Source organism: Homarus americanus, unplaced genomic scaffold, assembly GCF_018991925.1.
Source record: "Homarus americanus isolate GMGI-L3 unplaced genomic scaffold, GMGI_Hamer_2.0 scaffold31037, whole genome shotgun sequence".
NCBI lineage: Eukaryota > Metazoa > Arthropoda > Malacostraca > Decapoda > Nephropidae > Homarus > Homarus americanus.
The window spans coordinates 10,787,199-10,799,530 of NW_024722227.1; the positions used below are offsets into that span (position 1 = coordinate 10,787,199).

Consider the following 12,332-nt stretch of genomic DNA (forward strand, 5'->3'; position numbering starts at 1 on the left):
AGAATTTCATGACGTTAGAAATTCGTAAGTTTGGATTTATTTGATATAGTGAGGGAACGTCGTTCTACAGTACTTACCAAAATAAGTAAGGGAACACGGTGGTTCCCATGCATTCTCACAGCACTATACGTCTGTTAACAGTACACAAAATTGTCAGCGCTAATTTCTTTGAAGTAAGAGATGTGACAACACCATGTGTAAAATCTTTTAAGTCAACAAAGAACAGACCATTTGTACAGACAGCGAGTAAGCTGACAAGTGGTATAGAAGATAAGAAAATACCGGTAATGTAATTTTTCCTAAAGATATATACCTAAGAAGTTAACTTTGATAAAGACTGATTCATTAAAGAAAAAGACCCTATGGAACTGAACCTCTTTTCCATTGAGGGCCTCCAACAGCAGTCGTTACCTTGGTGTAAATGAGATCCTGCAGGGCTGGGTATAGCATAAACACTGACAACATGTACAAGAACAGCACAGGTTCTACCGTAATTTTGCAGTCAATCGCCATGATTTACACTCCCTGTAGAAAGAAACTATGAGCTTCAATTAATATACATGTCACAAAAGATCATGACAGAAAATAATAATAGACCTAATCTAACTTGGCAAAGCTCTAGCATTTGGGAACAAACTCTGACTTAACATTAAAACATACAAAACAAATTTATCATATCCAACCTAATTTCACTTTACCTTCTCTTCTACTTTGTAAAGGAAGACATCATAAATGCGGTATTTCACTTATTGCCACTAAACGTATCCCGGGGATTGTATACGACCATAGTGGCAATTGGTAATTTTGACAATTCTAAGACACTTTTCTTCAATGGCATTTCTGGCACAAATTACGTTTAAGCGAGATATTTAACATTTTATTATGTACCGTATGTTCGTACGTGGCGGCACACACCCAGAACATTGAACGACGTAGCGGTACGGGGTATGCCCATTTCATCAACACTGTTTTCAACCCGTTTCATCACCGCGTTCATTCCCATCAATACATACGGGTACACGAAAATAACTGTTGCTTGGGAGAGAAAATAATAAAAAAACACTAAGACAATTTATTTAAGACGGAAATATAAAATAAAAACATTGTTAATACGCCTGCAATCATTTCACTTAAACAATAATCATTATATACACGAAATTAGCTGTTGCTTGGGATAGAAAATAATCAAAAACACAGTACTGTATGTGAAAGACTAAAATTAAAAAAAATAAATAAAAACATTGTTAATATGTCTGCAATCATCTAACTTAAACAATACTGTATGTGAAAGACGCAACAGGCTATGTGGCCCGGTAATATCTATCAATGTTTAATCAAAAAACTTAGTTTACAAAATTGTATTACGAAATTATGCCTCGGCATAACAATACATTGGATCATGCAAGCATCTCACTAAGACAAATTATTAAAGACGAAAATAAGAAAATAAAAACGTTATTACTCGTGCAAGTGTAGTGGACACTCTTCCCTACAACTGATCTCCCGTCTTCGCCTCAGTCAATCAGCAGCGAGTTCCATACCACAGCCCCCGCTCCTGAACTGCTCGCTGATTGGCCACTTGCCGTCCTTTCCTTAGCCAATCACAGCGAGTTCCAGACCACAGTTTCTGCCCCCGAGTTGCTCGCAGATTGGCCAGCTATCACCCTCACCTCAGCCAATCAGCGGCGCCTTTCATTTTGCATCTCTGGACCTCGCTTTGAAGGTCATTCTACTCACGAGCTCTCAAACCAGCAAGACCTCCTCTCAACAAGCTGTTCTACAACACAGCAACTCCCCTGCATCTTACTGCACTGTACACACAATATATGTAAAGAGAACATTATTGCGAGTTTCCTTTCTCACCTCCATCCTGAGTATGTGATCTCCTTTATGTACAGTATATGTGAATGTAAGCCTAAGAAAGAGAAAATTGATACCCAAGAAAGAGAACTTTGAATACTGACCACATCCACTACGCTACACAAGCATCTCACTTAAACAATTCATGATAGACTAAAACGAAGAAAAAAAATAATATACCTGCAATCATCTCTTAAATAATATGTGAAAGACCAAAATTTACTCATGTAAGCTTGGCAGAAGACAATGACAATTTTCTTAGGAAATTAGAAGTGGTGATATTTTTTCTTCATATTCATCCCACAGCTTCCATATATGGACTTGTTTGTCATGATTTGCTTTTCTTGTGCATGATTTTAGCTTGTGCTCAGCATCTAGTTGTAATTGCAAATCAACCATTGAGGCTTCTCTGTGAAGAAGAGGGTAGAGTGTAGATTGTTCTTTGCTGCTTGGTGGTTTATGCACTGGTGCCAAATCACCTTCATTTGTTCTGTATTTGTTTATTTACCAATGTTTTAATCGTTTTCTTTATTAAATAATTAATATTCATGTATAATAATAACACAATACTGCTCGAGTCGTCTGTATACATGTATAATTTCTATTCGTGTAAAGTAATAACTTACAATTTGTCACTAATATCAGCGACTGTTAGTGGTGAAATAGATTTGATATTGGTGACGAAATGGGGTTTTGGTGACGAAATGGTGTGTATCCAGCGGTACACACCCAGAATATCGAGTGACTGTGAAGCCCCCCGGTTAGGTGAGAGTCAAAACTGTTTTCCAATGGGTTTTGATGTGTTTTGAACACTTTTTACCTTGATTTTTATAGCAAATCTCTAGATTCTGAGATGAGAGGGGGGCTCATCTCAGAAACTACTGATTTGCACCAGATATTAAGTTCAAATTCATTCACAACACATCAAAAACAACCAGAAAAACATAATTTCAACCTAACCTAACTTAACCTAAACCTCTCTCAGACGATGGCAGCTTAAAAGTCTAAAATTCACTGGATAACCAAAACGATAATACTGTAATACCCATTACCTCTCTATTCACGGTCCGACTAATTACCCAAATGTACCCAAATGTAGCTGCAATTAAGTCAAGTAATGGGCCTACATGAATAAATCGGACTGCCAATCACTTCTCGACTAGTATTTGGTGTCACAAAGTAAAAAAAAATTGGAAAACTTACTTTAATCTGAGTTAATAGATAGCATGCATGTACCGAGGGAGCGAGTAATTACCCAAATGTAGTCGCAATGAAGTAAAACGATGGTCCTACAAGCGTAAATCAGGCTGTGAATCACTTCTCGATTATTATTTGGTGTCATAAAGTCACAAAAAATTGGTAAACTTAATTTAATCTGAGTTGTGTTAGGTTAGGTACATGCACTCGATCTATTAACTCAGATTAAATTAAGTTTACCAATTTTTTGTGACTTTGTGACACCAAATACTAGTCGAGAAGTGATTGGCAGTCCGATTTATTTATCTAGGACCATTATTTGACTTCCTTCCGGCTATATTTGGGAACATTTGGGTAATTAGTCGGACCCCTCTATTCATGCTGTTTACAGAATGTTTTGGTGGGATCACTGCATGACTGCAGAGAGCAATTAGCTACATATGATCTTTGAATGATGGGGAGGAATATTACAAGGAAATCATATAAAAAAAAAGTTTAGGTGAAGCTCAAGTACGGACAGGTTAGGTTAAAAAAAATTGCACAAACTACGACAGTCCTCTACAAAACACACTGAAATTTTGGCGTTTTTATAATCGTTTATTATGTAAAATCGCTGGTAGGTCAGTCATCAATAATTACCCACATGACTTTACACCTGTTAATACACGATTATCCCATATCTTTATCAATAATTACTGGCTAATATGGAGGAATTCACAGCCATTTCCCCCAGTCTCGGTATCAATAAGCTCGCCCATGGCAGGTGTTAAATTATGTTATGTTAGGTTAGGGTTGTTAGCTTAGATTAGTTTAAGGTTAAGTTAGGTTAATGTTAAAAGTAAGGTTAGGTTAGCTTAACTTTAACTTTTAAATAAACACGAACACATTTGCCATAACTACGAGTGTCCACTTTATATAAAGCGGTGAAATTGCGGGGTTTTAAATTCGTTTTCTATGAAAAATCAGCGACTTAAAAGAAAATAATCACCTAATTATTAAATCCTCATGATTAAGACGACTTACCTTAGCAAAAATTTTATAATTATGACTGTAGACTCCTTAACGTGGCTGTATGGTGCAACAGTTTCTCGCGATGGCCAAAAAAAAAATAAAAATCATGTGACAACCTTAAACTTAGCTAATTTTTTCCACTTTTACTCATGGCCCATCATTATGACATGACATTACTCCCACATGCTGGAGTTAGTGTTTTATAGATATGCCACACCCATCAGCTGCACTGTAGTGTGTTGACTGTCACCTTGACGATATGTAAACAAATGATCAGCCTTATAGAAATGCGAAAACAAAATAAACTAATGAGAGGATTTTTATCTATCTTTTTGTTTAGTCATTGTAACGGTCAATCTGTTCTTTCTTAGTTTATGACTTATATTTTCCAGTGTTAGTACAGAAGGAAACCGGAGTACCCTAAAGAAATGTTTTGTGAAATGGTAGGGTCCATGGAAAACTCCCTTCTCACATCTGTCCCGGACCAGGGATTGAACTCAGGACAAAATAAGAGCGATATCTTTGACTTTTATTTTTGCTTTACTTTTATCCTCTTCGCCACTGATCGGCTTGTTAGCCGCTTGGGCGATCGGTCACGACTCTTTTCCTTTATATTCTTCACCAAAAGGTCGGCTCGCTAGCCGCCCGGGCGATCGGTCACGTCTCTGTCACGCACACTGTTGGCAAATACTGGGCATGCACCGGCTCCTGAATGTACCTGAACCCGCTCCAGTGTTGGTCAAGTCTTCTCTTGAAAGAGCTCACACTCGGTGCCGTCACAACACTTCTGGTAGATTGTTCCAAGAGTTTACAACCCTCACTCCGAAAAAGTTTGCCCTCACGGTTTTCCGGACTTGCGGCTTCTTCAATCTTGAGCTGTGACCCCTTGTGGGGCGAGCGTCCGCCAGCTCCAAGTAAGGACACTCAACTGAGTAGTGCCCCCTGAGATGCCTATAAACCTCAACTAGGTCCCCCCTTGCCCGTCTGTAGTATAAGCTAGGCAAGTTCAGGCGCTCCAATCTCGCAGGGTAGCTGAGATGCCGAAGTGCAGGCACCAGCTTGGTGGCCCTCCTTTGAACATTTTCAACCAACTGACAGTCCCTAGCATATCTCGGGGACCAGATGGGGTGACAGTACTCCAGATGGGGAAGCACTTCACTCCTGAAGATCGTCACGAGGGACGGACCGTCTAGATATCTGAACGACCTTCTTATAAGACCCAATAATTTATTTGCCTGATTTACCTTCTTCTCACAATGGCCCGAGAACTTCAGCTCATTGTCAACATACACACCTAGGTCCTTCTCACACACAGTCTCAACTAGTACATTTTCTTCATCCCGTTGGGACATATGGTACGCCTCCTTACCGTTGGTACGCCCCAGGTGCATCCTCTTACACTTCGTGACATTGAATCTCAGCAGCCATTCCTTCGACCATTCCTGGAGCCCACAGAGGTCCTTCTGCAGCTCTTCACAGTCCGCTTGGTTCTTAATTTCCCGAAATAACTTGGCGTCATCGGCAAACATTTGTATGGAGGAGTGTACAACGTCAGGCATATCATTTATGAAACAAACAAACAACAGCGGGCCCAATACACTACCCTGCGGTACCCCACTTGTTACAGGTAAATATTGTCGATATTACCACCCCGTTCTAGAATATGGGTCCAAATATCAATACCTTGAGCAAGTCACAAGAGCGCCCGGCATAAAACCGTGTTGGCAATCTTTTACAGTTCGTAGATGTTCCATCGCTGCATCTCTGATAATACTCTCAAGTATTTTTACATATTATGCTGGTCAGGCTCACCGGTCTATAGTTGTTCGTGGAGTGCCTACGTCTCTTCTTGAAGATAGGACTCACATAAGCCACTTTCATTCACTGGACCATTTGTTCATCCAGGCATTTACAAAACAGAATCTTCAGGGGCTCTGCAAGCTCGTTGCACAGCTCCCTAGCACCTAGGATGCACCATGTCAGGTCCAGGACTTTATGGACCTTTAGCCTGAACAGTTTATTTCTAATACCCTCTTCTGCACAATGTGGGTCAGTGCTGTGTCGAACCGTCTGTCCTCAAACGCAGGAAGGTTAGTTGCATCCTCTGTGAACACTGAGGAAAAGAAGCTGTTTAATGCCTCAGCTTTATCCTGGTCAGAATCTGCGTAACTACCATCTTCAAGCCTCAGGTCTGATACTCTCACTGCGTTTTCAATTTCGACTTTGCATAGCGGTAAAACGCCTTTTGGTTTGACTTGACCTCGCGTGCAACCAGCCTCTGGAACTCCTTTTCAGCCCTCCTACACTCTATCTTTGCTTGGTTTCTGGCTCTTGCATACATCCTCCAGTCTTGCTTATCGTTTGACCCAACCCACGTCTTGAATTTCTGGGTGTTCTTCTTAATTTTGTCGACCGCCGCATGGTTCATGTGTAGGGATCCCCTCGTATTCCTAGAAGCACTGGGTTTGGTCTTGGGTATATATTTATCGATCAAATGGGTCATTTTAATTAGTTATGATATTCAAAGTGCAGGTTCGCGTTCTGTACCGCTGATAGGCTCATTAAACGCTTGGGCGGTCGGTCACATCTCTGTTACACACCGTTGGCAAGTACTGGGCATGCATTGGCTTCTGAATGTATCTGAACCTGCTCCAGTCTTTGTCGAGTCTGGTCTTGAAAGAGCTCACACTCGGTGCCGTCATAACACTCTGGCAGATTGTTCCAAGAGTTCATAACTCTCACTCCGAAAAAGTTGCCCCTCACACATTTCTGGACTTGCGGCTTCAACCTTGAGCTGTGACCCCTTGTGGGGCGAGCGTCCGCCAGCTCCAGGTAAGGGCACTCGACTGAGTAGTGCCTTTTGAGATGTTATACACTTCAATCAGGTCCCCTCTTGCCCTTCTGTAGTATAAGCTAGGCAATTTCAGGCTCTAATCTCTTAGGGTAGCTGAGGTGCCATAGTGCAGGCACCAGTCTGGTGGCCCTCCTTTGGACATTTTCAATCAACTGACAGTCCCTAGCATATCTCGGGGACCAGACGGTGTGACAGTACTCCAGATGGGGAAGCACTTCACCCTTGAAGACCTAATAATTTAGTTGCCTGGTTCACCTTCTCGCAATGGCCCGAAAACTTCATCTCATTGTCAACATACACACCTACAGTAGGTCCTTTTCACATTCAGTCTCAATTAATGCAGTTTTTCTTCCCGTTGGGACATATGATACGTTTCCTTACCGTTGGTATGTCTCAGGTGCAGTCTTTTACACTTCGTGACATTGAATCTTAGCAGTCATTTCTTCTACCGCTTTTGAAGCTCATAGAGGTCCTTCTGCAGCTCTCCACAGTCTGCTTGGTTCTTAATTTCCCGAAATAACTTTGCGTCATCCGCAAACATTTGTATGGAGGATTATACAGCGTCAGGCATGTCATTTATGAAGCAAACAAACAACAGCAGGCCCAATACACTGCCCTGTGATACCCCGACTGTTGGTAAGTACTGGGCATACACTAGCTCCTGAATGTATCTGAATTAAGCTTAGATTATTCTAGAGTCTTCAGGGAGTATCTCGTTCCAACCTGTAATGCCTGGATGGTGCGAGGGTGTTCTGAGCACCTGAGATGTATATAAATGCCAGCTAGCTACCTAGGGTGGTCAGTCGATCGTTTATGTACAGAGTGTGAAGTATAATTGTTGTTGTTCAAGTATTGTGGAATTGTTGTGAGCGATATAAAGTGAAAAGACTAAGAAATTGTACACTGGTAGTGTGTTGACTGTATATATTCTGTGAGAAGCCCAGTTGTGAAGACATACCCTGTGAACAGTTTTGTGAAGATCTAGTGATTATTAAAGAATACTACAGTTCACAAGTGTGTTTCTGTGACCTGGTGGAAATCTACCTACCTGTTGTTTTTCTGGACTCTGATACTGACCGTCGGGAAATTACCGGAGACTGGCGGGGCAGCTAGTTGTAATTCAACTACACTTTGATATACAGTATCTACTGCTTCTATATATACGACGTGGCCGTTAGTAACCAGTGATGGAAGCTGGGAAACGGCGAAAGAGGGGTTCGTAACAATACTATAGTACTGTGTGAGGTTTATTAACAAGCTGGCCCTGTTTCTTGCCACAGTCCCCACCATGGAACTCTTCAGGGAGTTCCTCAAGAAGCCCTCTTGGAAAAAGGTTTACTGGGAAGACCAGCTGCAGGCCAAGTTCCGTCAGGCTCAGGACACCATCTGCCAGCTGGTCAGAGATGGTCTAGTTTATTATGACAAGACCAGACTCATGGCCGCCGTCACCGACTGGAGCAAGGAAGGAATCGGTTTCGTCATCCTCCAGCAACCCTGTACCTAGTCCTTCGCCGACACGCCATTCTGTTGCAAAAGTGGGTGGCGCCTCGCTCTTTGTGGCAGCCGCCACCTTACCCCCGCTGAGGCAGTCTACGCTGCTGTGGAAAGGGAGGCACTGGCAGTTGTATGGTGCCTTCAAAAGGCCCGGTTGTTCCTGCTGGGGTGCCCCACTACCCCAACCTCATCCTCGTCACCGACCACCGTCCTCTCGTTAAGCTTCTCGGGGACAGGGCACTTGCAGATATTGTCAACCCCAGGCTCTTTTGGCTCAATGAAAAGACCCTACAATATAACTTTCAATTTAAGCAACTGCCCGGGAAGGGAAACTTTGCTGCCGACTTCCTGTCGCGCTACCCCGTCCTCCAGATATCCCCTGACACCCTCGACGCTGACCACGACGAGGACATGATGGTGGCCATGGCATGCGCTGCCGTCGCTGCATTAGACATGGAAGGCCTCGACCCAATTTATGAGCTGGTGGTGGCCAGGGTCCTATCTGACGACTGGCACCCTCACAAGTCTCAAGCAATTGCCTGCCTCCGGCCATTCTACAACATCAGGGAGAGGCTGGCTGTAGCCCAGGGCCTGCTCACCTACACCTTTGATTTGGGCAGTGTCTGCCTGGTCATCCCAGAAGGCCTACGCCACCAGGTAGCAGCCAACGTACATGCTAGCCACCAAGGATTGGACTCCATGCTGCGGAGGGTCAGACAGTCAGTTTACTAGCCCGGCTTAGAAGGCGACCTTCAGTTCCACAGGTCTTCATGTTCTTCCTGTAATACACGTGCCCCATCGCCTGAAGCCCTGGTTCTCACACCACCCCTGGATTATCTCTTCCAGCAAACGGTGATCAACATGTTTCAGCTTGAGGGGCACATGTACAGTAGCTAAAACAACTATCTGTGCATACTTTGTGGGAAATAATATGAGACCAGGGGCGATAAATTTTGGTATATGAGGGCTGTCAATAGTCACACGTAAAGTTTCGGAGCATATCGACCCCCACCTACACAGATAGCTGTTTTAGCTACTGTACATGGCCTATGCTGAAAGGTTAACTGGTTGGTTAGAGGTGGCCCACTTCCCCAACGGTATCACTTCCGCCAGGATTACGTCCCAGCTCAGGAACTTCTTCACCAGGTGGGGGGCCCCTGGACAGGTCTCCACTGATGGAGGCACTAATCTTGTGAGTGAAGAGATGACCAGCTTCTTCAGACGATGGGGTGTGTCAGTACGTCTGTCCTCCCAGAACCCCCAGTCCAATGGCAGAGCGAAAGCGGCTGTCAAAACTGTCAATAGGGACATCAGGGCCAACAGTGGTGGGGGAGGGAGCCTCGACACCGACAAGGCATCCATGGCCATCCTACAGTATTTAAACACCCCACTTCACGGAACGAACAAGTCCCCAGCTCAATTGATCACAGGGAGGCAGATACGTGATGGGGTCCCTTTGACTAGACGGCACTACAAGGTGGACAGGCACTGGCATCAGACCCTCCGCAACAGAGAGTTTCAGTTGGCCAGCAAGCAGCAGTCTATTCTTCGTCAGGGTACCGGCAGGAGGTTGGTACCTCTGACGCCAGGCGACCGGGTCCAGCTACAGAACCAAGCCTCTAACCTGTGGGACAGGACGGGAGTCGTGACGGAAGCTTTGCCACAGCGTTGGTACGTCCCAGGTGCATCCTCTTACACTTCGTGACATTGAATCTTAGCAGCCATTTCTTCGACCATTCTTGAGGCTCAAAGAGATCTTTCTGTAGCTCTTCACAGTCGGTTTGGTTCTTAATTACCCTGAATTAATTGGCATCCTCCGCAAACATTTGCATGGATGAGTGTATCGCTTCTGGCATGTCATTTATGAAATAAACAAACAACGACGGGTCCAATACACAACCCTGTGGTACCCCGCTTTCCACAGGTTCACATGATGATTTCATGACATTAATCACCAGACATTGCTTGCGATCGAGATGTGATTGGGCAGAGTACCACGACGAGCAGGAATAGTCCAAGCGATATTGTATGAGCGCCAAGTAAAGGGTCTTACGGGTAAAATTTGATAAGTAAATCAGTATATTTGCATTATTTTTTTGTTTCCACAGCGAAAAGATAAAACTTTGATAAGAAACTTCAGTTAGATTTATATATTGAATCTATTCGGCACTTGTCAGCTCACTAGCCGGCTGGACTGTCTGTTCTATGTAAAATGCTGCAGCTAAGTACAGGCCCTTATATGTGGAACAGATCATTTAGGCATGAGTACGATCGCCATATAACTTTTACGAAGATCGTAGTCATATCTAGATGGTCTGTCCCACATACCTTCTTCTCACAATGGTTCCGATAACAATCAGTTCGTTGTCAATATACACACCCAGACTTTTTCACAGATTGGTGTCAGTGAATGATGTTTCTTCATGAGGTTGGGACAATGATATGATACACCTCCTTAATACTGGTACGACCTATTATAAGAGTCTAGGACCCTCGATGCAACTTCTTGCATTTCGTAACGTTGAATCTCAGCAGCCTTTCCTTTGACCACCCTTGAAGCCAACAGAGATTTCCCTATCACTCTTCACATTCCGTTTGGTTCTTAATTTCCTTGAATAGCTTAGCGTCGTCCGCAGCCATTTGTACGGAGGAATGATTAGCATCTGGCATTTCATTTATGAAGCAAATAAACAACATCGGTCCCAGCACACTGCCGTATGGCACACCACTTGTCACAGGTACACACGACGATTTAGTGCCATATATCACCACACATTACTTCACCGCTGATCGGCCTGTTAGCCGTTTTGCACCGTCGGCAAATACTGGATATGCACTGGTTCCATAATGTACCAGAACAAACGTCAGTGTTGGTCGAATCCGTCCTTAAATGAGCTTACACTATGTGCCGTCACAGTACGTTCTGGCAGGTCATTCCAAGAGTTCACAACCTTTACTCTAAAGAAGTTCGCATTGACAGTTTTCTGTACGAGTGGCTTCTTTAACTTAAAACACTCACCTCTTGTTGGGAGGGCATCCGCTAGCTTCAGATTTTGAACTCGTGGCCGAGTAATTTTCTTCGTTGTACTTATAAATTTAAATTAAATCACCCCTTGCCCGTCTATAGTATAAACTATAAGGGCAGTTAGTATTTAATATATTTCCGGGACCAAACTGATACGCAAAATCGAAATTAAAAACACACGTAGACATAATTATCAATACTGAGACTTGAAGAAGGTAGTTGCGCAGACTCCGATCTGGACAAGGCAGAGGCGTTCAACAAATTATTTTCCTCCATGCTCCCAAGAGAGGATGCGAGCAATCTCCCTGCGTTTAAAGAAAGACGGTTTGACACAGCACTGACGCATATTGTGTTCCCAGATTAATGTGTATTACAAACAAATTGTCAAAGCTTAAGGTTTATAAGAGCCCCGCTGGCCCTGTGTGTGCATCCCAGAGCGCTTAGGGACTTGTGCAATGCGCTTGCTGAGCCCCTTAAAATCCTGTTCTGCAGGGGCATGGGGGAGCAAAAGGGCCCCAGCGACTGGAAAATGGCATACGTGAGTTCTTTATTCATGTCGTTCTTCTGTGACTTAGGTCCAATGGTCTATGTTCTAAAGTAGTGGATACTTGATATGTCCCTCTTTACTTTCTTCCAGATTTTCGTTTTTGGCCCAAGTATACAGGCAGTCGTCCCCGGTGGTCTCACTTGAAAAGGGTCATGTCTAAACACCAGGTGTTCAAAAGAACGACTTAAGATCTTTTGACTCTCGGATTCATACTTTGAAGTCAGTCTGCATGATTTTATACTTTGCCAATGTTCTTTATAAGCAATCGGGAGTATAACTACTTTCATTAATGTCAATTATAGAAAAAAGTGTATTTTTTGTTGGCAGGTTAATAAAACGTTCCG

General features: G+C 43.4%; 1 protein-coding gene across 1 annotated transcript in view; it reads right to left on the bottom strand.

The window, feature by feature from the left end:
* LOC121862519 (proton-coupled folate transporter-like) overlaps positions 1-4,370 on the bottom strand; it is a 51,578-nt gene extending 47,208 nt beyond the window's left edge. Inside the window, exons 1-2 of the mRNA XM_042360824.1 lie at positions 4,081-4,370; positions 412-538 (exon numbers count right to left, since the gene is read on the bottom strand). Of these exons, the coding sequence (XP_042216758.1) occupies positions 412-513 (102 nt within the window). The 5' untranslated portion in view covers positions 514-538; positions 4,081-4,370. The remainder of the gene's footprint in view (positions 1-411; positions 539-4,080) is intronic.
* Positions 4,371-12,332: the final 7,962 nt, after the last annotated feature.